Below are 27,358 nucleotides of genomic sequence, written 5' to 3'. Positions count from 1 at the left end.
ATTGTCTCATGGTCCGTTCAGTTGAACTAGAAAAATTTCATTTGTGTCAGATAATGCAGCTGTTGAACACCATTGTTGAAAAATTTCTCTGAAGTGGTTGAGTTTGGTGTGTTTTCAGATGTTGATGCAGCATGTGATGCAGAAATATTGTTTTCAATTGCTGTAACACGAGGATTAGCCTTGGTTTTTCTGGCTGGTTTTCTGGTTTTGGTTACTCTAGTTGTTGAAGAGGTTGAAGAGGTTGAAGAGGTTGAAGAGGTGTTTCTTCTATTGGAGTTTCTTGTGACAGCCATTGTTTCTAGTTGATGTTGATTTAATGATCACTTGTTTTATTTTATTCGTGGTTTTAACCTGACAGAATATCCTCTACTGTGTGTATATAAGGTAATTCCGATGTTCTATTAATATACATATAATGTTACAATTAGTGGATTCTTGATTCTTCTTATAGTTGATGTGAAATGTTGAGTATTGATGAATTGTGCATAATTGGTTATTCTGGTTATGTAATACCTGACAGGAAACGCTTTGTTTGCTGTTGCGCGTACCGCACTACTGATCACAATTTGTGAAATACCAAAACAAAAAAAAGCTTCAAGTTTGTAAACAAACACTCCTTTGAACTCGAATTGTCAACTCAATTCTTTTCAAATTTATCAAGAAGTTAGTTGAAAGTACATTGAATTGATTCCTCAGTCGTTATGTTATCATTATTCAAAAGACAAGTCGCTGTTACAGGTGCCCCATTGATGAGAGTTTCCTTCTCTTCAGGGTTTACCGCTTTGAAGAAAGCTGAAAAGGACGCCACCAAAACCACTAAAACCACTAAACCACCAAAGACTGGAAAAGCAGGTAAGTTGAATTATGAAGTCCAAGGATTGTTTCGCTTAATATGAAGTTGTTTCAATCTCACTGCTTGATTGAAAAAGTGGCACCGCTATTAACATAATTTAAATCTAGCTATCAAAAGACCAATCACAGCATATGCTGCTTATGTTTCTGATTATTACAAACAATACAAACCAGCAGGTTCTGCTGTTGATTTTGCACAAGAAATGGCTGCAAAATGGCGCACTTTGAGTGATGCTGCTAAACAACCATTTTATGAAATTAACAAACAAGATTCTGAAAGATACCATGCTGAAGTGGATGCCTATGAGAAGACTTTACCCCCAAAAAGACCTTCAAATTCATTTATCTTATATTTGCTTGATCACAGGGCTGATTTCGTAAAGGAGAACCCAGGAGCTTCTATGGTTGAAGTGGGCAAAATTGCTGGTGCAGCATGGAAGAAATTATCTGACGCTGAAAAGAAACCATACCAAGATGCCTTTGCAAAAGCTAAAGCTGAGTATGAAGCAAAGCACAAGTCATCAGATTGAACTTGAATAATTTGTTGAAGTTTGAGTTTGATTTCTGAGAGCACTCTTGATAGTTTGGGTGTGTTTTTCTTTAAAATTTTTATTCCTTTTAACTAAAAAGTTGTTAAAACAAAACTTTGTGTAATTTATATCATCAATTGTTATTTTTTTTTGTCATCCTGGATTATACGTGTATGATTAATAATCGTAGTGCTTAGTGCTTTAATGTAATCAAAAAGGCTCTACAACGGCCAGCAATAAAACCATTCTATGATTCTAAGGCAACAATTCTATACTTGCTAGCCAATATAAAACCCTATAAAACAGTTCTCCAACATTCTTTCGAAATTCACCCAGGCATGATATTTATTAAATAGTGAAGTTCCATCTTTACCAGCACATTTCATAATCTCCTCAACACCACCAGGATGAAATTTAACATAAGGTGTAATATTATAAACCTTCCCTTTAAGAACAGTCCAACAATCATTTTTTTGTTTGTGTAATTTTAACATTTCTTTATCAACTTTTAATGGGAACTGATGAGGTTCAATTCCTCTTAGATTTTGACCACTTGAATTTAATCTTGCCCAATCTAAAGGAGAGCAACCCTGTTCCAAGACAACTTTCTTACGAGCACCACCAGCTCTTTGTGCAGAGTTGAGGCTTGGGAATGATGCTGTAGTTGGAGGCGCCAATTGAGATCTAGCTCGTTGTTGAGATGAGTTTGGAGGTTGTATCACTGGTATTCTTCGAAGGTTCTGGGAGGTTGTCGTTGTGTTTGATGAGGTCATAGCATTTCGTTGTTGCTGTAGTCTCGCTTGGATAGGATTTGTGGGTACTGTGAAGTTGTCATCTTTGTGATCCATGGTGAATAAGGTGTTTGTGTTAATAATAGGATTGATCTGACTTGTTGATTTGGTTTGTTTAAGAAGTGTATACAAAAAATTACAGTGTGGATTATATAACATTGTAGTAATCATGTTTACATCCCAACACCATTAACTTTTGAGTTAGCTAATCATGACATCATAATCAACGGTAAACAACGTATAAACTGGCGCCAACAAAATCAATGAAAACACCAGGCCAACGTAAACAAGTTGGCAATTTATAAATCAGCAAAGCCCAATTAACAGCCGCCATCTGTAGCCACTCAAATACATAAAACGCCATAACAAGCTACACTACAAACATCCCATATATCACATCCGTTGACTGTTACAGCTTGTGACAAATTGCGAAAAAGTTGGAGAAGCGGTGGCAGCTGGTATTTTTTGCAGTTTTGCCCAAATTCCCAAAAACTTCATCCCAGAAATTGAAATCCATTACACATCAATCGACAAACAACATTTCCAGATAACATTAACTAGTGCACACAGTCTAATCCATTCACAGCGCTTAGATTCAAGAAATAGAATTTGCATATTGGGGGTTTGGTCAAAAAAATCTTACAATCTCAGGTTTTAATTTCTGATCACATCTATCAACAATCATCTTGAAAACCCTAAAGGCGGTGGTGGTCATTGCAACACATTGCTATCAAAGGTTTTCAATTGTTATAAGGACTGTTTCCTGTCAAATCCGGGACTCTTTTAATGCCTAGTAGATGTCATTTATTGATCAAGTAATTGATTTCACTACAAAAGCTCTAAACCAAAACAACAACCAAGCTATCAAATCTATATCAAAACAAGACTATTTAGCAGCAGTTTCATCCAACTCCATCCACTACCTCTATCTCAAATACTGGAAACTCGCACCGAATACCCAAAAGAATCGTATGCTAATTACAGCTTCGTTAACTTTATTATCAATTTATATCCTTGCACCAACTTTAGTTACAGTATTTCAATCCCAAGAAGAAAAAGATAGAATGTTCACTTCCAAAAGACAAGATAAATTTACCACTGGTTTAATAAACACAAGAAATGATTGTTTTGCAAATTCTTCAATTCAAGCATTTGCTGCAATGCCAGGGTTAGATGTTTATTTAAATGATATTTTAAAACAGCACAAATTGTTAGACAAATTACCAACCAATTCAGAAGCTCCAAAATTACCATTACATGAGGCTTTAGCTACTATTGTTCAGGAATTACAAGTGACAATAACAACACAACATTACGTCTCAGTGTGGCCTTTTTTGCAAGTCATTGAAAAAATTTTCAATTCAAAGATTTCAACAAACCAAAACGATGCTCATGAATTGGTGCAACTGATACTGGAAACTTTAGACAATGAAAACACCAAATTGAAGAAATTTGTGAAGCAAAGTAACCTGAACTTTGTCATACCCGAAATGCCATTTAATGGGTTATTGGCTGATCAGTTGACTTGTTTATCATGTTTGAATTCTTCAAAACCAAGCTTTCATCCTTTCGCTGTCTTATCTTTGGCCGTTCCTCAAACTTCAATAACATCTTTAGAGGAGATGGTTAAAAAGAATGAAGTGGAAACTATCAACGGTTATAATTGTTTAAGATGTAAAATCAAAGCAATCTTAAAAGTTGAAAAAGATCAACCAACAAATTCAACAGCTGAGACTCAAAAACTAGTTGCTGAATTGAAACAGAAAGAATCCAATATCAGTATAAATGATGATTTGCCAGAAGATTTGGATAAATTTGTTAAAAACTACAGTTATGGTGGATTCAAAACTGAAAATTTACAATCTACAATTGTCAAGAAAACCTTAGTTGTTAAACCACCACGTTTATTAACTGTTCATCTGTCAAGATCAATGTTTACAGGAACTCAAGTGACAAGAAATAGTTGTAGAGTTCAATTTGAAGATGTCTTGGCCATTAATCTAGATGAAAATTTAGCAAAAGCTTATCATAAAAAGCAAAAATTGGCAAAGAAGCTAAAAAAAGGTATTGATACATCATTAATTGAAGAGGAAAAAGAAGAAGAAGAGAATGATGCAGATGATGATGACGACGATGAAGATGATGATTTTGATGGATACGATGAAGATCGTAATGAACCACAACAGTTAGCAAGAATACATTCAAAAGTTTTGACAACTCATGAAGAAAATGCAACTTATACAGATCCTGAAGAAGATCAAAGTACAACTCATGATCAATTTTCTGAGAATTCACAAAGTCAATCAGATAATACATCACCAGAATCAGACGAACACCCAGATGAGGAAGTTGATGAAGAAGATGGAGAGGAAGAAGATGCTTCAAGTGATGAAGATAATGAATTGAATGCTTCTAAGGAAAATGTTAAATACAGGCTGCGTGCTGTCATCAGACATCATGGAACTCATAATGCTGGTCATTACGAATGTTATCGTCATAAACCTGCATTAGTGAAAGACACTTTGAATGATACTGTTGTTAATACATCACCAACTATCAATTTTGGTGAAGATATTCCTGAATCCACCCCTCAAGTGGTGGTCAACACAAATGAAGAACCATTAGAAGTCCCAGCAAGTCCATCTCAAGTGAATGGTGGCTCTCCATCTGCTGCTGGTGTTCAAAGATCAAGATCAACAAGATTAAGAAGATTAAGCGAAAAAGTTTCAAACCGTCCAAGTGTCCCAACATCTCCAAAAGCTGCCAATGAAAGTTTATCAAGAGCATCTGCTACTGGTGACGAAGCTGAAGATACAGATGACGACCCATCCCATTTTACCAGATTCAGAAACAGAATTGGAAGTATAGTGTCACGTCGTCCGTCTATAAGTATGACTAGCCCAAATGTTGGCTCCCGTCGTGGTTCTGTTTCAAACAATGCTCAACAAATGTTGGCTAGTAACAGTCAGTCAAGTGGTGCACTTCCAGAACTACAAGAAGGGTTTGCTGGTTTCCAACTCAATAGTAATGAATTGAGCAGCAAGTCACATAACAAGAGATTCAAAAAGATTGCAACTGTGGCAAAATACCCATTCTGGAGAATTTCAGATACAAAAGTTGCAGAAGTTAAGAAAGAAGATGTCTTGAGAGAAACACAAGCTGTTTATATGATTTATTATGAAAGAGTTTAATCAATTCGTTGGCTCTTATTATACCCACTTTATTTTTAAAAGACTTGTTATAACTATAGACCCCATACATATCAAAACATTTTTTACAACCTAATCGTGAATGTTACAATATATATATAATTTCAACTACATGTAGTATTTTAAATTAATTAAACGTCTAATCATTACACACACACATCACTAATATACAAAGGAGATAAGTTTAATCTAGTGAATAACAACCACTAAATCACCAGCTTCAACCATGTCACCATTAACATGTACAACTTTCAAAACTTTACCAGCTTTTGGAGAATTGACAACCATTTCAGTTTTCATTGCTTCAACAACAACTAAACCTTGACCTTCTTCCACTGTATCACCAACTTTAACCAATGATTTCCAGAATCTACCATTGTATTCTGAATAAACCATTTCTGCATCATCTGGGAATTTTTCAGCTTCATCAACTTTTGGTCCACCACTGTTGGCTAATTCTTCATTTGCAACTTGGATCAATTTAGCAAATTCAGCTGCTTTTTCACCTTTTTGATTTTGTTCAAATTTTCTGATCGAATCAATGTTTTTCTCAATCCATTGTAAATATTCACCATGATCAAAAACACTATCTTCAACTTCAACTTTGAAATGACCATGTTTAGCATCTTCAGTAAATTTATCCAATTCTTCTTCACTAACTGGGTAAAATTCAACTTGATCAAATGGTGTCAATAACCATGGATGTTCTGTGCTGTGAGCACCCAATTTTAATTTATCCCAAATTGGGATGGTACGACCAACTAATTGATAACCACCTGGTGAATCCATAGCATAGATACACATGTACATACCACCAATACCAACAACACCATTAGCTGTGTAAGTTCTTGATGGATTATATTTAGTACCTAGGAATCTTTGACGTGGATCTAATGGAGTAGCACATGGAGCACCTAAGAAAACATCACCAAGACCTAAAACCAAGAATCTAGCACTGTATAACATATTTTTAACATCATTACGACTAATATCATTAACATCAGCAATAAAATCAACGTTGTTTGGTAACCAAGGAGCTTCAGAACGAATAGTTTCTTGATAACGAGTAACACAATCTAATGTTTTCTTATCTTCAAAAGCCATTGGTAATTTGAAAATTTTGGATTTCACTTTCCATTTGTTTTCAAATAAGATTTCACGTTCATAAGCAATCAAAGTTTCAATCAATTGGGATTGGTCAATCAAATAACCATCAAATTCAATCAAAACAGATCTAACACCTTGTGACATTTCAACAATACCAACTGTACGATGAGTATCAACCATTTCAATCAAACGATTAACCCTGTAAGAGATGTTGAAATCCATTGAATTGTTACCATATTCCAACAAAATATAACGATCACCAGCTTGGCGATAGGTAGCAATTGGAGCATTATCATAAGCTTTGAATGTGGCAAGAACTGGATTTTCAGGTTTGGTTAAAGTCAATTCACTAGTCAATAGTGGATAGCCACCAGTAAATGTTTCAACTGTGGTATCTTGTTTAGATTTCAATTCTCTAGCAGTTGAGTATGAGATTGGAACAAATTGAATTAAATCACCTGGCTTAACTTGACCAATCTTCCACATTTCAGAATCAGCAACAACAGCTTGACAAACAAACCCACCTAATGAAGGACCATCACAAGTCAAAATAACTGGCTCATCACCAGTAAAATTGATAGCACCTAATGAATATACATAATCATGTTGATTTGAAGGATGAAGACCAGCTTCACCACCATCTAATCTAGCCCATTTTGGTTTAGGACCGATTAATCTGACACCGAATCTATTAGAGTTGTAATGAACTTTCCATTTCTCAGAGAAAAATTCTTCAACAGATTCTGGTTTGAAAAAGTCTGGAGAGCCATGAGGACCACAAGTAACACCAACGGTCCATTGCTTTGATTCAAATTCTGGGATCAATTCTTGGGGTAAGACCAATGGTTCAGATTCTGGTGCTGGTAGGGTGTTACTCTTCAAGTATGGTTGACCCAAAAATAAAACATCACCAAGTTTCAAAACTCTACCATTATAACCACCCATGTTACCTAAAGCAAAAGTAGATCTTGATCCTAAATATTCACTCACATCAATACCACCTCTTATAGCAAGATAAGCTCTGCAACCTTTGGTGATTTTGCCAATAGCCAATTTGTCACCTCTTCTAACATGAACCGGTTCCCATTGTTTCACAGCATCATTGTTAACTTTAACTTCAACTTCACCACCTGTAACAGCAATGATAGCATCAGTATGGAATTGTAAAGTTGGACCATTCAAAGTTACTTCAATAGCAGGGGAAGCATTAGCATTACCAACAATCTTGTTTGCTAATCTGAAAGAATAGCTATCCATTGGGCCTGAAGGTGGAACACCAATTCTCCAATAACCAGTTCTACCAGGATAATCTTGAACAGTAGTGTAAGCACCTGGTGATAAAATCTCAAAAGCGTTAGCTTTATAATCATAAGAGTCTAAGATCTTTGTATGCATTTTAGCGGCTTCAAACATCTCGGAGTTGGCAACAGATCTTAAATAATCCAAATTGGTAATAACACCATAAACAGTAGTTTCATCTAAAGCCTTTTGTAATAATCTTAAAGCATCAGCACGATCTTTACCATGAACAATGATTTTTGCTAAAGTTGGATCATATTCAGCAGAAACAACAGTACCTTTTTGAACCCAAGTATCCACTCTAGCCCATTCTGGGAAAACAACATCAGTCAATTGACCTGGTGATGGTCTAAAGTCTTTGACTGGATTTTCAGCATATAATCTTGCTTCCATTGAAGCACCTGTAACTTCAATCTTTTGACTCTTGAAATCTGGAGCATCATTTGCGGCAATCTTCAACATCCATTCAACAAGATCTAAACCTGTAACAGCTTCAGTAATTGGATGTTCAACTTGTAAACGAGCATTGACTTCCAAAAAGAAAAATTCATCTCTTTTTTCTTCATAAATGAATTCAACAGTACCTGCACCTTTATAGTTCATTGAACTACCTAATTGTTCAGCAGCTTTTCTCATAGCTTGTCTAGTAGTTTCTGGTAAGTTTGGAGCTGGAGTTTCTTCAATAATTTTTTGGTTACGACGTTGCAAAGAACAATCACGTTCACCAAGTGCAATAGCATTACCAAACCCATCACCAAACATTTGAATTTCAACATGTCTAGCATTTTCAACAAATCTTTCCAAGAAAACACCAGAATCACCAAAATAAGCTTTACCTTGATGTTGAACAGTTTCAAAAGAGTTTGGTAAGTCAGCTAAAACATCAACTTTTTGTAAACCAATACCACCACCACCGGCAGTTGATTTCAACATCACTTTGACAGAGGTTTCAGGATCATCTGAAAGACCCAACTTTTTAGCAAATTCAATAGCTTCTTGAACATCAGAGATTAAACCAGAACCTGGAACTAATGGAACATCAGCTTTTTGAGCAATTTCTCTTGCTGAATGTTTCAAACCCAACTTTCTAATGGAATCACCAGAAGGACCAACGAAGACAATACCTTCTCTAGCACATCTATCAGCAAAGTCAGCATTTTCTGATAAGAAACCATAACCTGGGATAATAGCTTCAGCTTTTGAGTCCTTAGCAGCTTTGATCACTTTATCAATATTGATATAAGTTTCAGCAGCACTTGATCCATGTAATGGAACTCCTTGGTCGGCAACTAAAACATGTTCAGAGTATTGATCAGGATCTGAATAAATAGAGACAGCTCTGATACCCATCTTCTTCAAAGTTTTGATGATACGGACAGCAATCTCACCTCTATTAGCAACTAAAACAGTGTTGAATGGTTTTTTGGCTGATGAATCTTTAGCAGCTGACTCTTGAATGTAATTTTTCCAGCCACCATAACTTGTGATATCAGTAGTACCTTTTTGTGAATAACCAATTTCTTCACAAATGAATGATTTGACCCATTCTCCATTTTCTAACTCAACAGATCCAATACCTAAAGGTTCAGGAACCATAGCAATGAAATCACCAAAGTTTTCTAATGGAACAGAATAAACTTCCAATTGAATTTGTTCACCAAACTCACTAACTCTTCTCAAACCAGGTTTAGCAACAGGTCCAACTTTTGGTAAAGCATATAGTCTGTAGTTCTTTGAAGTTTTAATAGCTTGTAATAGAGTGGCATTCACTTTTTCCAATTGCCAGTGTAGAGCCATACCTTGTAAATGAGCACCAACAACAGCCAATTTAATGGATCTTGAAAGGTCTGGTTTTGGAACTGATAATTCATCACCTAATAAAGATTTAGCATCAGTGGCACCTAATTTTCTAGCTTCTGGTGGGAATGCAACTTTGAAATAACGGTTAGCAAGATCTAACAAAGCATAATCAGTGAACTTTTGACCAATTAAAGTGACACCTTGTGGTAAACCATCAGATCTGAATCCAGCTGGAATTGCTAAAGCAGCTAAATCAGCCAAGTTGACAAAGTTAGTCCAAGTACCTTGATATGAGTTGACTAAGACTGGTTCTTTTTCCAAATCTTCAAAGGTTGGATTCAAAGGACAGGTTGGAACAGCTAAAACATCAATTTCTTTTAATAATTGACGAACTTTTTGCAAAATACCTTGTCTTTTATATTCATATTTGAAAGCATCGGATGCATCAAATTTGGTTGCAGTTTTGATGATACCAATAACAGTTGGGTCTAAAGTATCTTTTGGTGGATCAGTAGCTAAGAAATCTTTTGTGGCAGCATATCTTTCAGCGACCCAGGTACCTTCATAAAGACATTTGGCCAAATCTAACAAGTCTGTGAAGTCAATTTTAACAATTTCAGCACCAGTTTTAGCTAAGTTTGCAATTGCTGCCTCATATAGTTTTGGATTTTCCTTTTCACCATACCATGGTAAAGTCTCTGGAATGGCAATTTTAGGTTTTTTGTTGTATTTCAATAATGGATTAGCCGGAAGGGCTCTTGAATATTCATCATTGTTTAAATCTGGTTTAGCCATAACTTGGAATGCTTTTTGAGCATCACCTAAAGTTAATGAAAATATTGAAACACAATCCAAAGATTTACATGCTGGAACAACACCAGAACATGAAAAAACACCTAATGATGGTTTTAATCCAATTAAATTGTTCAAAGCGGCTGGAACTCTTCCTGAACCTGCAGTATCAGTACCTAATGAAATTGGAACAATACCTCTAGCAACAACATTAGCGGAACCTGCACTGGAACCACCAGAAACATGTTTATCACTGAAAGCACATGGAGTTTTACCATATGGTGATCTAACACCAACCAAACCAGTTGCAAATTGATCCAAATTAGTTTTACCAATAACAATGGCACCTTGTTCTTTCAACAATCTAACCACAGTGGAGTCTTTTTCTGGAGTATAAGCAAAAGAAGGACAAGCAGCTGTTGTTTCAAATCCTTTAGCATCGATGTTGTCTTTCACCGCAATTGGAACACCGTATAAGGTCAAATTTTCTTTATGAAGTTTAGATTGGAGTATTTGCCATTGGTGTTTAATGTTTTCTTCTGAAGCTAATGAAATCCAAGCTGGATCTTGTGGAGCGGCACTTTGAGACTTCAAAAGTTGTAAAATCTTTTCAAGTGAATCATCTGGAGTAGCTTTTTGGTGGAAGTCTATCCAGTCTTCTGTGGTCCACCCTATAGTAGACATGCTGTGTATGATTGGATCAAATAAATCTTTTAACGCGCTAGGACAAGAGTGTGTGTGTGAATTGGGATGTCTGTGCAATAGCAGCAAAAGATGATTTATCTCTATGAAGAAGTAAAAGAAGAAGAAGACCCTTCACACTACGATGGTGTGGTGTTGGGGGTTCATTGTCTTTATATATGAGTGATGCTCAATCTCTAATCGCTGATAGGAAGTAACCAATGATTGATCTTGATAATGGCATTGGTAACGGAAAAAAAGTTTGTGTGTCAAAAATATTTTTGGTAACGGCCACTCGCAGGCCCTCACACGCTCGCCAGGCACTTTATCTGCCTAGGATCCCACCGGCGGAATCCTCGAGGCTCCAGCTGCTCGCCGAAGGGCATCGTACTTTGGCACCAAACAGCAAAACATACTGGAAAGACAGGCACAGACGAATCAAAACGGGCTGAAACTATTGAATAAAGCTTCATATCCTCTAGGGCATACCAATTTAACACTTGAAGTAAACACTGACTAAAGAAGAGCTCTAGCTCGTTTAATCAGCATACCATGGGCCTGTCCGTACCATCGATAACGGGCCCTACCAGAAAATCGCGACCTAAAATAATATGAAAGCTGCCTTATTCCGTTGAGAACAAAGTTCGTTTGTCGCCGAAAACTACAATATACGGTTATAGCTTATAGGTTTTGACTCTTCGCTTTAAGGCTGAACACACAGTGCTTTGGATCATATAACTGGGTTGACGTTATAACGGCTACAGGTTGATGGAATCAATCTCGGAGAATCAACCAATGAAATTGTAGAAACCTTGATTAGGTTAAGACCGAGACCATACACGTCACTTTGGCTCAACTCTCTTTCAAATATAACAATTTACGTTCAACACACTTTCATTGATGTCTACACAAGTTTACACCTACGGCAACTATTAGCACATCCAACAAGGTGTAGAGTGCCAATATCCATCTTGTGACCTCTTTATCGTCAAAGAATATCCAAATCCACGTCCCCTTATATATAATGTGTCCAGTATTCGACACGATGTTGATAGTACGTATCAATTTATGAAAACAGACAACTTTTGTTGAACGCATAGCAGCTAGCTGTTAGCAGTTACCTTAAATGTAGCACATTTAGAGTCATATAACAGCTACTGATCAAATAATTTAGGATTGTGTACATTGTACAATAACATTAATATTGCGTCGAGTCTTGATCTGACTGGCTGAGTGTCCTGGTTCAAAGCTAGTGCAAATTGCGTCGAAGTCCTCCACAAGCTCAGCCGAACTCTTCAATAATGTATAATTCATTTGTGTAGTATCGGATTTGCCAGCTCATGATCCTTTTTTAATATAATTCGTCTAATTATTGTTAGTTGCAGCTAGCTCTGATCATTGATGGCTTTTGATAGTTCACTTGGAGCGTTACCTTCAATAGCTTATCAGTCAAGCGAACCCTTCTTATTGGCTACTACCAGTACCAAGAATATATGGCAACATCAAGAATCATTGTATGCTAGAAAATCAAAAGAAGTACTCCACCTGAGTGATTTTGATGGAGCCTGGAGTACATCAGCTTTATATACTGCATTTTCTCTTATCATCTTTCTGATTGTGTCGCTAACCAAAACATCTGAAATAAGCCGCTACTTTTGACAGATGCGAACAATTAATAGAGTATCTACTATGTAGTATGTGTACTGTCGTTATGGCTCATACGACCCCTGGGTGTTTCATACTTTATTCATGTGCCCAACTTTGAGGCGGAAGTAATTAGTGTAGCTTTTCAAGGCTATCTGCAATTGATCAGTTACTGGTTCGGTGTATCCTTTGTTGTAAAGTCTGCTAGAATGGCTGTAAATGAGTACTAGGAAGTGGTTCTTTCATCATAAGCAGCTGATTACAAATAAACAGGCATCAATCAAAGACCCAAGCTAGGCTTTGAAGCTGTTTGAACTCCATCTCAACTACATAATTTGTGTCTCGGGCACCTGCTGGGTTCCAAAACACACCACGTCGTTTCAACGTGGGTGATTGATACTTAAGGCACGATCAACGGCTTTCTGTTAAGTTGATGGGCCACAAGCAGTCTGAAAGCATTATCGACTGAGTTAGCTCAATTCTCTCAACATGTATCAGCTTGTCGAAGAAAATCAGCTTGAAAGCTCCATGCGGATTCGTGCGGGCTCATTTCTGTCAAGTCGGCCTTGCAACTTGCAAGAGTTCATTTCTCACACATCAACATTCATCCAGAAAACCACCCAAAGTAAACCAAAACATCACCTTGTTAGATGCTATTGTCACATAAACTAAACAGTAGATTCCATTCAATTCATACTCAAATTAATGGTAAAGTTGTTCATTAAGTACACGGCTGTCTGGCCGACCTTTGGCCGGAAATACTTCTCAAGGGAGCTAGACCTTCCTTATTTGGAACTTTATCCCGTAAAAAAAAATCTCTGGTGTACATGATGAATAATAATCTACACATAGAAAAAAGAAAATTTTGCAAATTTAAAAACATTCAAGTTCTTTTTAAACGTTTCCTAGTGTACAAACATCAACAAGCATTCAATCACAGTGTTCACACGTCGTTGGTATTGATTAAACAAGAACATTTGCTATTATATCTGAAATAGGCTCATAAGTTTCGAATCTGCTCTGGAAATTTCAAGAAAAAGTTTCAACGGTCTCGAGCTTTCATTTAACCGATTAAGCATTCAAAAGCCTACAAAAGTTAAGATCCAAAACCAAAAAGGACCCATATTATACATATATAATAACCATCATAACGGCTGTAATTTTTCAATCAGCTAGCTAATCAGATTGTTATTCTTTATTAATTGCTAATCAATCCATCATGAGCTCAGCATCATCGTTAAGCAATGAAAGTGTCACTTCTGACGCTCCTCAACCATTTGGGGGACGACAACGTCAAAGTGAAGAACTTCACAAAGTTCATACAATTTCATCATTGAATCCACCTGAGGAAAACTTCATTTCAAGTATCAAAAAGACTCTTACTCATCAATCCCAAAAAGACAATAATGATTATGAAGACTTCACAGAGAAAAACATTTATGGTGAAGATTTAGACTCCAATGAAATTCAATTGAAAAGAACCCAAACCAAAGCTACAATCATTAATACTTTAGAAGAACGTGCAGCTCAAGAATATCAAAATACCCAAGACCTTGATATTGAATCAATGGCTGGTACAAAATCTAACAAGGCTAAATCTATTTATGAACAAGCTAATAGAGAAGAAGCATTACCAACTTTGAACGATGGTACTGAATTTCAAAAAATTGATCCAGAATTAGTTACATGGGATGGTGATGATGATCCAGAAAATCCTAAAAATTGGTCAGATACTAAAAAATGGGTTAGTGTTGCTTGGGTTGCACTTTATACATTATTATCACCATTTGCTTCAACAATGTTATCACCTGCTATTTCTTCAATTTCTGCAGATTTCCATAATGATAATTCTACAATTTCTGCATTAATGGTTTCCATTTATATTCTAGCATGGGCTATTTTCCCTCCTTTCATTGCTCCATTATCAGAAATGTATGGAAGAAAAATCGTTTTAGATGTTTCAGTTTGGTTTTTACTTGCATTCAATTTTGGTTGTGCTTTCAGTCAAAACACTACACAAATGTGTGTTTTCAGATTACTCGCTGGTGTAAGTTTGCCTTATTTGCTGTTTTCAATATCTTTTACTAATTGTTTTTATAGATTGGAGGTGTCGCACCTATCAACATTGGGGCAGGTGTTATCTCAGATACCATGGATCTTGAACAAAGAGGTAAAGCCATCAGTTTTTAGTAAGTAACAAAAGTTTTTCATATGATTGGGAATTCATACTAACTTTCAACTTAGCTCATTAGGTATGTGACAAATTCAAAAAAGTCATCAATATTGAAGAAGCTAACAAGTTTTAGGACCAACATTAGGACCATGTTTAAGTGCATTGGTATGTATTTCTGTATACTATCTCAAGAACTGGACTAACTGATTATCTCTAGATTGCAGGTTATATTGTTGAAAGAGCAGATTGGAGATGGTGTTTCTATGTGCTATGTATGTTCAATTTTGCAATCGCAGTTGGTGGTAATTTATTTTTGAAAGAAACATATGCACCAACTTTATTGAGCAGAAAAGCTGCAAAACTTAGAAAGTTGACTGGTAATCAAAATTTACACTGTATTTATGAAGTTGCCACTGGTGAAACCACATTTGGTAAATTTTATGTTAATTTAAGCAGACCAGTAAGTATCATTGAACTGCTAAATAAGTCATAGACTGAGAATCTGGATTTTCAGTGTCTATTTAGCATTCTTTGCACAGGAAATCAAAAAATACTAACACACTATCAAGCTTTCCGTCCTTTTCAAAAACCCAATGGTTCTTGGTTTGGGTATCTTCATGGCTGTCGCATATGGTTGTTTATATATTTTAATTGTCACTTTCCCAGCTGTTTGGGGTGAAGTTTACGGTTTTGGTAAAGGTAGTACAGGGTTGATGTACTTGTCATTTTTAATTGGTTATATTATTGGTATTGTGTTTTTCCAATACTCTGCTACTTGGGTCTTACACAGGCTAATTGCCAAAAACAATGGTGTTTCTAAACCAGAATTTAGATTGCCTATGTTGTTGGTCAGTGGTATAACTTTGCCAGTTGGTTTGTTCTGGTATGGTTGGGGTGCTGAAAAGAAATTACATTTCATGTTTCCAGCTGTTGGTGCAGCAATTTTTGGATTTGGTCTTATCGCTGTGTTTTATTGCATTCAAAACTACTTGATTGATATGAATCCAAGATTCGCTGCAAGTTCAATTGCAGCTGCTTCTATCTTCCGTTCCTACCTTGGTTTTGCGTTCCCATTATTTGCACCAATAATGTTTAAAAATGTTGGGTATGGTTGGGGTTGTTCCATTTTCGGATTTATTGCATTAGCTACTGGTATACCATTCCCGCTGTTTGTGATTCTTTACGGTGAAAGATTAAGATTATGGGGTAATAGAATCATGGATAGAGCACAAGCTAAAAGAGATGCAAAGAATTTGGCCAGACTAAAAAGAATGCAAGAAAAACAATTGGTTCAATCTGAACAACATAAAGATGCTACTTCAGAATCATCATAATCGATAGGACATTTGAATTTCTATCAAAATATACTTCATCTATCATGCATATTAATCATTTCATGCATCAAACGTCTTTTAATAGTTAATTTATATACCACAAGTTCAATAGAAAAGTAGTTCACTAATATATTTTAATACAGAAGGCTGTAAGTATTAGTGGGTCTCATGCTTTATGTGACTGAGAAGCTCCGTATAATTCTTTTATGTTCAAGTGACTAATCAAGTTGTCAGAAATCATGAAAACTTCAAACCATGATCAACAACGTTTCAAGTACCTTCAACGTCTCAAAGATTACACTTTCAATGATTCTCAGCATGAACAAACTCAAAATCATTTAGACTTCAAACGGCATTGTTCTTCAAAGATGGTTTAATACGATTGGGTGCTCAACAATATTGATTGTGTAATTTCTTGGTACGTGAAAGTCAAGACTCAAGAGTCAAGACACAACCACAGTACAGGTGAAAGGGTGAATGTCATAGTATATGGCGGAGTGCTCTCTAGAGCCTGGTAGTCTAGAAAGGTATCTATAATTCGCATCAGTTCCAACAGGTTTGACTTAAAATACCAGCATCAAAATAAATAAGAATACTATGTTTTTTTTCTTTCTTCATAAATGTATCAAGTTCTGGAGCTGGAGGTAGTCCACGAAGATTGATTGTATATTTCAATCATTTCCCCAATTCTGGAAACTGGCGCCCAGTCCAAGTAGAATTATTAATAGCATTACTTCCTTATCAAACCGATATATACTTGCACGCCCGTCGCCTACACGTCCCGCACACGATGATCAAATCGTAATTGGTCACAAGACGAAAGATTTATCCGTACCTATCTTTAATTTTAGAACCCACGTTGACCTAGTAAAAACGCAGTAGAATATCATGACAGTGGTAACTAGCTAAATATAATATACGTCCATGATCTATTCTTCATGATCGATCCCATCTAATTTATTTGGTACTAGTGATTCTGTTTTTTAGCTTATCATCTATAGGCCGCGTACATCAAGATTCAACAATGCTTGTAGCCTAGTCAGTCATTCGGCCGTAATAATATTGTGTCTTCGGTAAAACAACTTCAATGATAATTTTGACACAAATCTCTTCAAAGCCCCATTCGCCGAATGAGCATATGCATCTCAGAAGTTAATCTATGAGAAGATTACCGTCCTATGAGGAGACACTCTTCCTAAACCATGATCAAGTTCACTTCTTGTTCTTTCTTCAAAGGACTATATCTTTCGGCTCAACATAGAGATCTATAGTACAATTGCCAATGATATGCAGTATCAAAGCTAGAGTTAAGCTCGTAGCAAACTTTTTTACAAAGGCCAAGAAGAGTTATCTATTGGAATAGAAAACGTGGTGAAGGATCAAGATGGTTGCAAATTGCAACCAAATGACAAGATAATATTTGATGAAGTATATACAGATGAAATACACATAAAAGCCATGGCATAGACTACTTAATGCCCCTTGTACAACGTGGGTATGCTCATTGCTAGCATGTTGAAGTTGTTGATAAAGTTCAATTTCATATTTAGTGTCTTGCAAGGGCCACGACTGGGGGTCGTGTGAGTATCAGCCCCGTGACTTTTCTTGTATTTCCCATACAGTGTGCGGACCAAATTTTACTTCCCGCTAGAGTAATTCTTGGTATCATCCAATCCAATTTCTGATGATGGTAGGCTCTCTAGAGAGATAGCAATGCTGAATATTATGGTTCTGTTTAAGCTATTAAGACTTCTTGTACACCGGGTTCTTGTCTTGTGTATATAAAGCGTGCTTTGGTGTCTTTCCACTGTGAAAGGTGTCAAACAGCCTGTAGGCTATTGTTCCCTGAAGGGAGGCTTCCAGAAAACAACCCAGCAAAATTTCTTTTTCGCGCAGTGCATCATGCGGTAGGGCCCACAAAGTCGTAGCCATGTCAACTTCACCATCCCGTCTGAGAGTATTATGGAGAAGTTTCACTACAGGTATCAATCTGAAAACTCTATCATCATCATGACAAGACTTTTGGCAAATCAGTTGCGGAAAACTATATAAGCAAACATGTTTCCCTTTTTTGATCAATGATATCCATCCTTTCTTGTGGAAACCTTTTATATACAAACTTTCTAGTTATACAGCCTGTAATAATAAACATCAATCCACTTGTTATATTATTACTTTTAATTGCTTAAGAACTAGAAATATTAAAGATTAGATAATGTCTAGTTTCGATGAAAGAAAGCTAAATCACTCTGCTACTATTGGTACAAAGAACACTTCAAGTTCTGATGACAACATTCAAGATCTCGATGCTTATAGGCAAACAATTCAAACAACTGAGAAATACTTCAGAACTTCTATAAATGAAGGTTTAACTGAGCAAGCCGCTGAGGCGCTATTGAAAGAACATGGTGAAAATACTTTGGGAGATGATCAAAAGATCAGTTTACCAAAAATCATTATACATCAATCATGTAATGCCATGATTTTAGTCTTGATCATTTCAATGGCTATCACTTTAGGTATTAAAGATTGGATCTCTGGTGGTGTCATTGCATTTGTCGTTGGTATTAATGTTGGTATTGGTTCGCTACAAGAATTTAAAGCTTCCAAGACTATGAACTCTTTAAAATCTTTATCTTCTCCAACTGCTAGAGTGTTGAGAAATGGTGAATTGAAAACTGTTCCAACTAAATACGTTGTTCCTGGTGATATTGTTTCTGTTAAAGTTGGTGATACCATTCCAGCTGATTTGAGAATTGTTGATTGTTTAAACTTTGAAACTGATGAAGCGCTATTGACTGGTGAATCATTACCAGTTGCTAAAGAATACGAAGTTGTTTATGAAGATATTATTGGTGTTGGTGATCGTTTAAATATGGCCTATTCATCATCTGTTGTTACTAAAGGTCGTGCTACTGGTATTGCTGTCAAGACTGGTTTACATACTGAAATTGGTGAAATTGCTCAATCACTGAAAAGTCAAAAGAAAAAACTAAACACTGACGATGATACTTCATTCTTTAAAAATGTTTTGGTTTTAATTAAAGATGGTATTGGCTCCTTTCTAGGTACTACTGTTGGTACTCCATTGAGTAGAAAATTGTCCAAGTTAGCTATCATGTTGTTTTTCGTCGCTGTTGTGTTTGCAATCATTGTTATGGCTACTCAAAAGTTCAAGGTTTCAAGTGAAGTTGCAATTTATGCTATTTGTGTTGCTGTCTCTATGATTCCATCTTCCTTGGTTGTTGTTTTAACAATCACAATGTCTGTTGGTGCGAAAATTATGGTTAAAAGACATGTCATTATTAGAAAATTGGATTCTTTAGAAGCTTTAGGTTCAATCAATGATATTTGCTCAGATAAAACTGGTACTTTAACTCAAGGTAAAATGCTTGTTAAAGCTGTTTGGGTTCCATCAGGTGGTACTTATAATATGATTGATACTAATGATCCATTAGATCCAACTGTTGGTACAATGAAATATCATACTAAATCTCCATTAGAAGCTTCTCAAGAGGAAAAATCAAATGATGATGTTGAAGTTGATTCTGAAAATGAATATTTTCAAAAATGGTTATTATGTGCCACTTTAGCTAATATTGCAACTGTTTTCAAAGATGAACATGGTGATTGGAAAGCTCATGGTGATCCAACTGAAATTGCTATTCAAGTATTTGCCCATCGTAATAATGTTCCAAGAACTTCTTTGACTAAAGGTGATGATCCAAAATATGTTCATTTGAATGAATTCCCATTTGATTCTTCTATTAAGAAGATGAGTGCTATCTATTCTGAATCTGGTAATGAAAAGGAAAACTTGGTGTTCACTAAAGGTGCTGTTGAAAGGGTTTTAACTTCCTGTAAAGATTGGTATGTTGATGGTAAATTGCAACAATTGACTGCTGAAGATCATGAAGTTATTGAAAAGAATATGAATACATTATCTGGTGATGGTTTAAGAGTTTTAGCATTTGCAACAAAGACTATTCCAAAAGATCATGATATTAAAACTCGTGAAACTATTGAATCTGATTTAACATTTTTGGGTTTGGTTGGTATTTATGATCCTCCAAGATTAGAATCTTTAGGTGCTGTTAAAAAATGTCACAAGGCTGGTATTAATGTTCATATGTTGACTGGTGATCATCCAGGTACTGCTAGAACCATTGCACAAGAAGTTGGTATCTTACCTCATAATTTGTATCACTATGCTCAAGATGTTGTTGACAGTATGGTTATGACTGCTCAACAATTTGATGATTTAACTGATGCACAAATTGATCAATTACCTGTTTTGCCATTAGTTATTGCCCGTTGTTCTCCAAAGACTAAAGTTCGTATGATTGATGCCTTACATCGTCGTAAGAAGTTTTGTGCAATGACTGGTGATGGTGTTAATGATTCTCCAAGTTTGAAAAAAGCCGATGTTGGTATTGCCATGGGTATTGCAGGTTCGGATGTTGCTAAAGATGCAAGTGATATTGTTTTAAGTGATGATAATTTTGCTTCTATTATTAATGGTATTGAAGAAGGTAGAAGAATGAATGATAATATTCAAAAATTCGTCTTACAACTATTGGCTGAAAATGTTGCACAAGCTTTATATTTGATGATTGGTTTAGTCTTCAAAGATGAAAACGGATTATCAGTTTTCCCATTATCTCCTGTTGAAGTTTTATGGATTATTGTTGTTACTTCATGTTTCCCAGCTATGGGTTTGGGTGTTGAAAAAGCTCAACCAGATATCATGCAAAAAGATCCAAAACCTTCAAAAGAATCTGTCTTTTCATGGGAAATGCTTGTTGATTTATTTGTCTATGGTGTTTGGATGGCTATTTGTTGTTTATGCTGTTTTATCATTTGTATTTACTATAAAGGTGATGGTGAATTGGGTATTGATTGTAACAGTAAATATAGTGACAGTTGTTATTATGTTTTCAGATCAAGATCAGCTTCATTTGCAACTATGACTTGGTGTGCATTGATTTTAGCTTGGGAAGTTATTGATATGAGAAGATCATTATTTGCTATGCAACCAGAAACTGAAACACCATATACTCAAGTTTTCAAAGATTTATGGGGAAACCAATTTTTGTTTTGGTCAGTTATTGGTGGATTCCTTTCAGCATTCCCAGTTGTTTATATCCCAGTCATTAATAAGAAAGTTTTCTTGCATGGTCCAATTGCTGAAGAATGGGGTATTGCATTTGCTTTAACTGTTGCATTTTGGATTGGTTGTGAAGTTTATAAAGTATTCAAGAGATTATATTTCAAGAAACAAATTGTTCATAATCCAGAACATGATTTGGAAAAGAAGAATCCATTTGAAAAATACACCAGTTTTTCAAGAGCTGCAACTATGCAAGTTTGATAGATCAATCCATTGGTTTTTTGTCTTTTTCAATTCTTTTGATTTGATAATCTTATGATAAGATTCATCAAGAAAGTTTTACTCATGCTGGTTTTATTGGTGTTTTCATTTTTCGTTTATTGATGATTTTGTTGTTTTCATTTTTTTTTATACACTTTTGACGTTGATCGCGAATTTTGTGATACAATGCGGTTCAAGCATACTACTAAAACACTACACAACTAGTTTACATTAGGTTTTGATTTTTAATTTTTTTGTGTTTTGTTAATAAGATATATACATATTATTTACTATTATCTATAGATTATTTGTCTTTAGCTTCTATTCCTCTCGTAAGTAGTTTATAACTTCTTTATCGAAATCGTCAGGATTGTCTAGGAACACATTATGACCAGCATCTTTAATTATACCAAATTTGGCACTTTTATAAACTCTTTGTAATTCATTTGTAGCAGCTAGTCCTGCATTTGAATTCATCCAATCATGCTGACCATACATAAAATAAACAGGGTTCTTTAGCTGATTCAAATTATCTAGAATTGGACTAGGCGCTAATAATTGAGCATTAAGTAAAACTTTCAAAGCATCAAATGAATTATTATCTTGATAGAAAAGATTCATAGTATATTGTAATAAATCTTTAACTTGTTCTTCATGACCTGGTTTAACACCTCTACTGAATCTTATACTTAAATATTTTGAAATCAATCTAATCCCTAAAGGACCCAACATTTTCAATAATTTGAAACCATATTTTGTAACTATTGGAGGTAAAAATGGATTTCTATAATAATGTGAAGAGCTTGGATCAGGTATAACTATTCCTTTGGTTTGTGAATTATGAATTGAAAAAATACTGCGTTCAACACCACCTGGTGAAACTAGGATCAATTTCTTAACATGTTGTGGATATTTCAAACAGTATTTAAAAGAGATATACCCACCGAATGAATGAGCCACTATGTTCATTTGAGAAAAGTTGTGTTCTTGACGCCATTGTTCCATTGATTCTATGTAGTAGTCTTCCACTTTATTTATTGATTTTGCAATTTTGGCATTATCTTGAATTATTGAATATTGTAAGTCACCATTTTCTAATTTCTTTATAGAGGTTGTAGTTGTTGTCGGTTCTATCTTTAACGGTTTACGGTCGGATAGACCAATATCTGGGAAATCAATAGCATATAATTTTTGGAAATTTTGTGATAGTTGTTCAAAATCTCTATGATAAAAAATTCCACTAGCAGCATGTCCATGTACTAATAAAGTTGGTGTTTTAATCTTTGCCATTTCATTTTGGAACACAATCTCACTCAAGCCAGCAGTTTTAGACGTGGATAGTTTGACTGAAGGTGGGAGTTTCAAAGAATTCAGAAGTTTGTTTTGATAAGTTGATAATGTTGACTGAGGATTAGAGACTAACCATTTTAAGAATATTGAAGTTGATTTGAAAATTCCAAAGTCATATTTATTTGAAGGAGCCGATCTAACTTTTTGGATGAATGTCTTTTCAGCAAATAGTATGGATGAGGTCGCAAAGGACCTCGTTTGTACTATCGAATACCTGAACATTGGGCCAAGAGACACAGGAAACGTTTGAACAGGTTTTTGAGAACGGATTTTTTTTCATTTTACCATAACGGCTAAATACGCGTGGTGTTCAAATAGCCGAGATCTACAGAAATCAAGAATCTATCGAGTTTATAAAAAATCTATAATCTGACAAGATCAACTTGTCTCTATTTGGTGGCTCTGTAAAGGTGACTGGCACTGGCTTGGTTGGTGGCAAATACCAAAGTCTCAGCAATAACAGTGTTTTCACGTCTTGTTGTTGTGAAAACGATCAAATCTGAAATATCTTTGGCAACTAATGGTTCAGTGCCTTCATAAACCTTCTTTGCCTTTTCTTCATCTCCAAAGAATCTTATCTTGGAGAATTCAGTTTCAACATTACCTGGATCAATTTCAATGATTCTTATTTTGGTATCAATCAATTCTTTTCTCAATGAATGAGTGAATGATCTAAGGGCAGCTTTTGTTGCACAGTAGATACCACCACCTGGGTAAGGATCTCTACCTGCAATAGAACCTAATTGAACAATATCACCAGAATTTCTTTCTTTCATACCTGGTAATACAGCTTGTGTAACAGCAATCATACCAATGACGTTAGTTTGAAACATTGTATCGATATCAACTTGTCTAATTGTTCCAATTTTATCAACACCTTGAGCCTTACCAGCATTATTGATCAAGATATCAATCTTCGAGAATTCTTGTGGTAATTCTTTAAAAAATTTACCAATTTCTTCGATTTGGGAAACATCTAATTGAGCAATATAGACTTTGATTTCACTAAATTTGGATTCAAGCTCAGATTTCAATGATTCTAGTTTTTCTAATCTTCTAGCTGTTAACACCAATTTGATTTGACCATTACTAGCCTCGGCGTATTCAATGGCAGTAGCTTCACCAATACCAGCAGAAGCACCAGTGATTAGGATGGTTTTGTCTTGTAGTCTCTTTGCAGCAGCTGGTCCAAATGACATTGTGAATTGGGTGTGTACACGGGTTGGGTGTTGAAATTGATGGAGGTTGTAATAGTTCAAGAGCTTCGATTAAATATCAACCATGAGTCGAGCTGTTCGTTGGAAGGACGGATCGCGTCAACCGCAGGCTTATCTCTCTATCTGGCTGGTGGCCGGCGGGAATCGAGAGTCGAGACACGCGTAGGCTGGCAGTTGACTCTGGCTGGAGGTGATTTAGAACGGGTTTGCAACGAAGGCTGTTTATGTGTCAAAATGAATTAGAATCATAGAGATCAATATCAAGTGCCTAAAATTAACGTTTAGTACCAATTCGTCTTTGAAAGTGTTGGAGAAAAGCTCAAGGGAAAGATCGGATTTACAGGTGATTAGTGAACAGGAGATGGATGGCAGTATAGTAACAGAGTGAATGGAATACAAAGAGGTGGATATTGGAGCATAAGTGGAGAGTGATGAGAGAGTCATTTCCAATAATACGTTGCTAGTTGTAATTGTTTGATTGATTCCTGATCTTTTGTTGAATAGTTAAAGCTGGGCTCAACGTTCTCTCCGGGGTGTAAAAGGTCAATCTTGTGGAAACAGGTGCTAAACTCCAAAGAAACACCCTCTAAAATGACATTTCAGAGCTATGAAATGAGTGATATTGGGAGCCTGATGCTATTAAATCATACTCAGCTCTACTCGTTGAATATTGTCCCTTCTTTCTCTTTGATTAATTGGCTTGGGTATAGGCTCGGGAATAAAGTGAGCCAATGAGATTGCTGTTTTTACCAATAATACAGAGGAATTCCACACTGGCAATCGCTAAATAAACGAATTAAACTGGCTGAAAGCACTAATCTTTTGGTATTATAACCACTTTTTACATTCAAGATCTCTTCAATTACCTAAATCTAAACTCTGGACAATTCCACTAAAAACTCGTCTATAACTACTGCCAGATTTTCAACCTTTTTCCTTTTTTTAATAATGGGCAACAAGCTGAAAAAAAATTGTAAACATAAAAATATCTTGAACAACTTCGATGAAACCACTTCTTTGACTTGAACTGCTGGTAAAACAAAAGAGTCACCATATCAAATCTCAGAACCACACTGAACTTGTCCATCTGGTCATTCCGCCCTTCTGCTTTTCAAGAAATCATTGGCTTATTCCTCAGACTAGTTATATACGTGTTAAGCTCAAAAAGGACAACAGCATTTCCACCAAACGAGGACCCTCATGAAATAAGAACAAACTCTTTCCAAATCAATTATCAAACACTAATATCATCAATACAATACAATACAGCTTCCTTTTACAACTATACTCCAAGTTTCAATTTTCAATCCCGGTATCATCCTCCTAATTTTTTGTCACATAATTAATTTAATGAATCAACAATAATGTCAAAAGAATCACCAGAAGATCAAGAAACAAGGCTAAAGAACCTTTATAAAACAATCGATATACATGGTACTGGGAGAGTCGATCTATCGACTCTAAATGATGCTTTCAATAAATCAGACCATCCATTAAAGAATACACCAGGTGCTATAGAAACTTTATTCAAATCTTTAGATTCAAATAAAGATGATGTGATAGATTTCCAAGAGTTTAAGACATACATTTTAAAAGCAGAATTGCAAATTTCTGAAGGTTTTGCTAAATTAGATAAAGATAAAGATGGGAAAATTTTTTCTCATGATTTGAATTCATATTTAAAATTAAATAAAGATGAAAATTTAAAAGATTTCCAAAGTTTTATAAAGTTATTACAAGATGACAATTCAAAATCTGCAAGCTATATCACTTATGATCAATGGAGAAACTTCTTATTATTTGTTCCAAGATTGAACGGCTCAAGATTAAGAACTGCTTATGAATTTTTAAATAACAATGATGTGGATTTAAATTCTGAAGGTGATGTTACCGTGTCAAATGAAATTTTAAAAGGTTTAGGGTTTTTCCTTGCCGGTGGGTTAAGTGGTGTTGTTTCAAGAACTTGTACAGCACCTTTTGATCGTATAAAAGTTTTCCTTATTGCAAGAACAGATCTTTCTTCAACTTTGTTGCATAAAAGAGCTGCATTGGCAAGTAAAGCTGGTGAGATCCCATTGGATAAGATCAAATCTCCATTGATAAAAGCTGCAACAACGCTATATAGACAAGGTGGGTTAAGAGCTTTTTACGTCGGTAATGGATTAAATGTTGCAAAAGTTTTCCCTGAGTCTGCAATGAAATTTGGTTCTTTTGAAGCTGCGAAAAAATTAATGTCAAGATTAGAAGGTGTTCAAGATACTTCTGAATTATCAAGATTTTCCACTTATATAGCTGGTGGTCTTGGTGGTGTTGTTTCTCAGTTCACTGTTTATCCAGTTGATACTTTAAAATATAGAGTTCAATGTGCTCCTCTTGATAATAAAATTCATGGGAATAGATTATTAGTGGAAACTGCTAAACAAATGTACAAAGAAGGTGGACTGAAATTATTCTATAGAGGTGTTTTCGTTGGTGTTACAGGTATTTTCCCTTATGCTGCTTTAGATTTAGGTACTTTCTCTGCAATGAAAAAATGGTACATAAATAGAGAAGCCAAGATTAAAAATTGTTCAACTGATGATATTATTATGAGTAACTTTATTGTCTTACCAATGGGTGCATTTTCAGGTACTGTTGGTGCTACTGTTGTTTATCCAATCAATTTATTAAGAACAAGATTACAAGCACAGGGAACTTTTGCGCATCCATATAGATATGATGGGTTCAAAGATGTTTTGAAACAAACTGTTCAAAGAGAAGGTTATCCTGGTTTATTTAAAGGTTTAGTTCCAAATTTAGCTAAAGTTTGTCCTGCTGTTTCTATAAGTTATTTGATGTATGAAAATTTGAAAAGATTTTTGTCATTAGAATAAGTTGAAAACTTTTATTGCTTTATCTCTATAGAGGAATAAAAAAGTATTGGTCCTATATCAACATTTCTTAAAGGGATCAATTTTATGTCATTGTCATTATTATCATCATTATCATCATTAATATTCATATCTGTTTTATCATTATTTCCATCATTGTCCAATATCCAATTATCATTCAAGGCAACGTCTTGAGTTTCAAGAACTATAGTATAGCTTAATTTACGATCAACATTATTGGTTAAACTTGGTAGTTTCCTAATCTTGTTTAAAAGAGAATATAAATTTGCTCTAAATTCATCATATACTAGTTTCCATGATAAATCTTGAAACCCAGA

The 27,358-nt window shown here is 35.3% G+C and overlaps 9 protein-coding genes across 9 annotated transcripts; 5 read left to right on the top strand and 4 right to left on the bottom strand.

Moving 5' to 3' along the window:
- Positions 1-965: 965 nt before the first annotated feature.
- On the top strand, positions 966-1,382 carry ABF2 (DNA-binding protein ABF2; the record flags this gene model as incomplete). The annotated part of the gene is made up of 1 exon (XM_019181251.1): positions 966-1,382. A coding segment is annotated over one exon (417 nt), but the record flags the coding sequence as incomplete, so codon positions are not given.
- Positions 1,383-1,539: 157 nt separating this feature from the next.
- Positions 1,540-2,155, bottom strand: IRC21 (Irc21p; the record flags this gene model as incomplete). The annotated part of the gene is made up of 1 exon (XM_019182651.1): positions 1,540-2,155. One exon carries the CDS (start codon positions 2,153-2,155, stop codon positions 1,661-1,663), a length of 495 nt encoding a protein of 164 aa, XP_019041890.1. The 3' UTR covers positions 1,540-1,660.
- Positions 2,156-3,237: 1,082 nt separating this feature from the next.
- Positions 3,238-5,364, top strand: UBP16 (putative ubiquitin-specific protease UBP16; the record flags this gene model as incomplete). Its single annotated transcript, XM_019181205.1, has 3 exons — positions 3,238-4,158; positions 4,543-4,738; positions 5,174-5,364. 3 exons carry the CDS (start codon positions 3,238-3,240, stop codon positions 5,362-5,364), a joined length of 1,308 nt encoding a protein of 435 aa, XP_019041889.1.
- Positions 5,365-5,571: 207 nt separating this feature from the next.
- DUR12 (bifunctional urea carboxylase/allophanate hydrolase) lies at positions 5,572-11,064 on the bottom strand (the record flags this gene model as incomplete). The annotated part of the gene is made up of 1 exon (XM_019184455.1): positions 5,572-11,064. The coding sequence occupies one exon, from the start codon at positions 11,062-11,064 to the stop codon at positions 5,572-5,574; it is 5,493 nt and encodes a 1,830-aa protein (XP_019041888.1).
- A 2,556-nt stretch (positions 11,065-13,620) lies between these two features.
- Positions 13,621-16,212, top strand: WICANDRAFT_50397 (MFS transporter; the record flags this gene model as incomplete). The annotated part of the gene is made up of 6 exons (XM_019182650.1): positions 13,621-14,279; positions 14,331-14,752; positions 14,806-14,887; positions 15,006-15,043; positions 15,096-15,338; positions 15,448-16,212. Exons 1-6 carry the CDS (start codon positions 13,925-13,927, stop codon positions 16,210-16,212), a joined length of 1,905 nt encoding a protein of 634 aa, XP_019041887.1. The 5' UTR covers positions 13,621-13,924.
- A 2,215-nt stretch (positions 16,213-18,427) lies between these two features.
- Positions 18,428-21,583, top strand: WICANDRAFT_99077 (uncharacterized protein; the record flags this gene model as incomplete). Its single annotated transcript, XM_019186679.1, has 2 exons — positions 18,428-18,473; positions 18,579-21,583. The coding sequence occupies 2 exons, from the start codon at positions 18,428-18,430 to the stop codon at positions 21,581-21,583; spliced, it is 3,051 nt and encodes a 1,016-aa protein (XP_019041886.1).
- Positions 21,584-21,904: 321 nt separating this feature from the next.
- On the bottom strand, positions 21,905-22,873 carry WICANDRAFT_76847 (uncharacterized protein; the record flags this gene model as incomplete). The annotated part of the gene is made up of 1 exon (XM_019184454.1): positions 21,905-22,873. One exon carries the CDS (start codon positions 22,871-22,873, stop codon positions 21,905-21,907), a length of 969 nt encoding a protein of 322 aa, XP_019041885.1.
- A 449-nt stretch (positions 22,874-23,322) lies between these two features.
- WICANDRAFT_60734 (uncharacterized protein) lies at positions 23,323-24,132 on the bottom strand (the record flags this gene model as incomplete). The annotated part of the gene is made up of 1 exon (XM_019183049.1): positions 23,323-24,132. One exon carries the CDS (start codon positions 24,130-24,132, stop codon positions 23,323-23,325), a length of 810 nt encoding a protein of 269 aa, XP_019041884.1.
- A 1,382-nt stretch (positions 24,133-25,514) lies between these two features.
- SAL1 (Ca(2+)-binding ATP:ADP antiporter SAL1) lies at positions 25,515-27,023 on the top strand (the record flags this gene model as incomplete). Its single annotated transcript, XM_019181198.1, has 1 exon — positions 25,515-27,023. The coding sequence occupies one exon, from the start codon at positions 25,515-25,517 to the stop codon at positions 27,021-27,023; it is 1,509 nt and encodes a 502-aa protein (XP_019041883.1).
- Between the last annotated feature and the right edge of the window lie 335 nt (positions 27,024-27,358).

The sequence above is a fragment of the Wickerhamomyces anomalus genome (assembly GCF_001661255.1).
Source record: "Wickerhamomyces anomalus NRRL Y-366-8 unplaced genomic scaffold WICANscaffold_1, whole genome shotgun sequence".
Taxonomy (NCBI): domain Eukaryota; kingdom Fungi; phylum Ascomycota; class Saccharomycetes; order Phaffomycetales; family Wickerhamomycetaceae; genus Hansenula; species Hansenula anomala.
The sequence above is the reverse complement of the archived record's forward strand: the minus strand, read 5'-3'. Positions and strand labels throughout refer to the sequence as shown.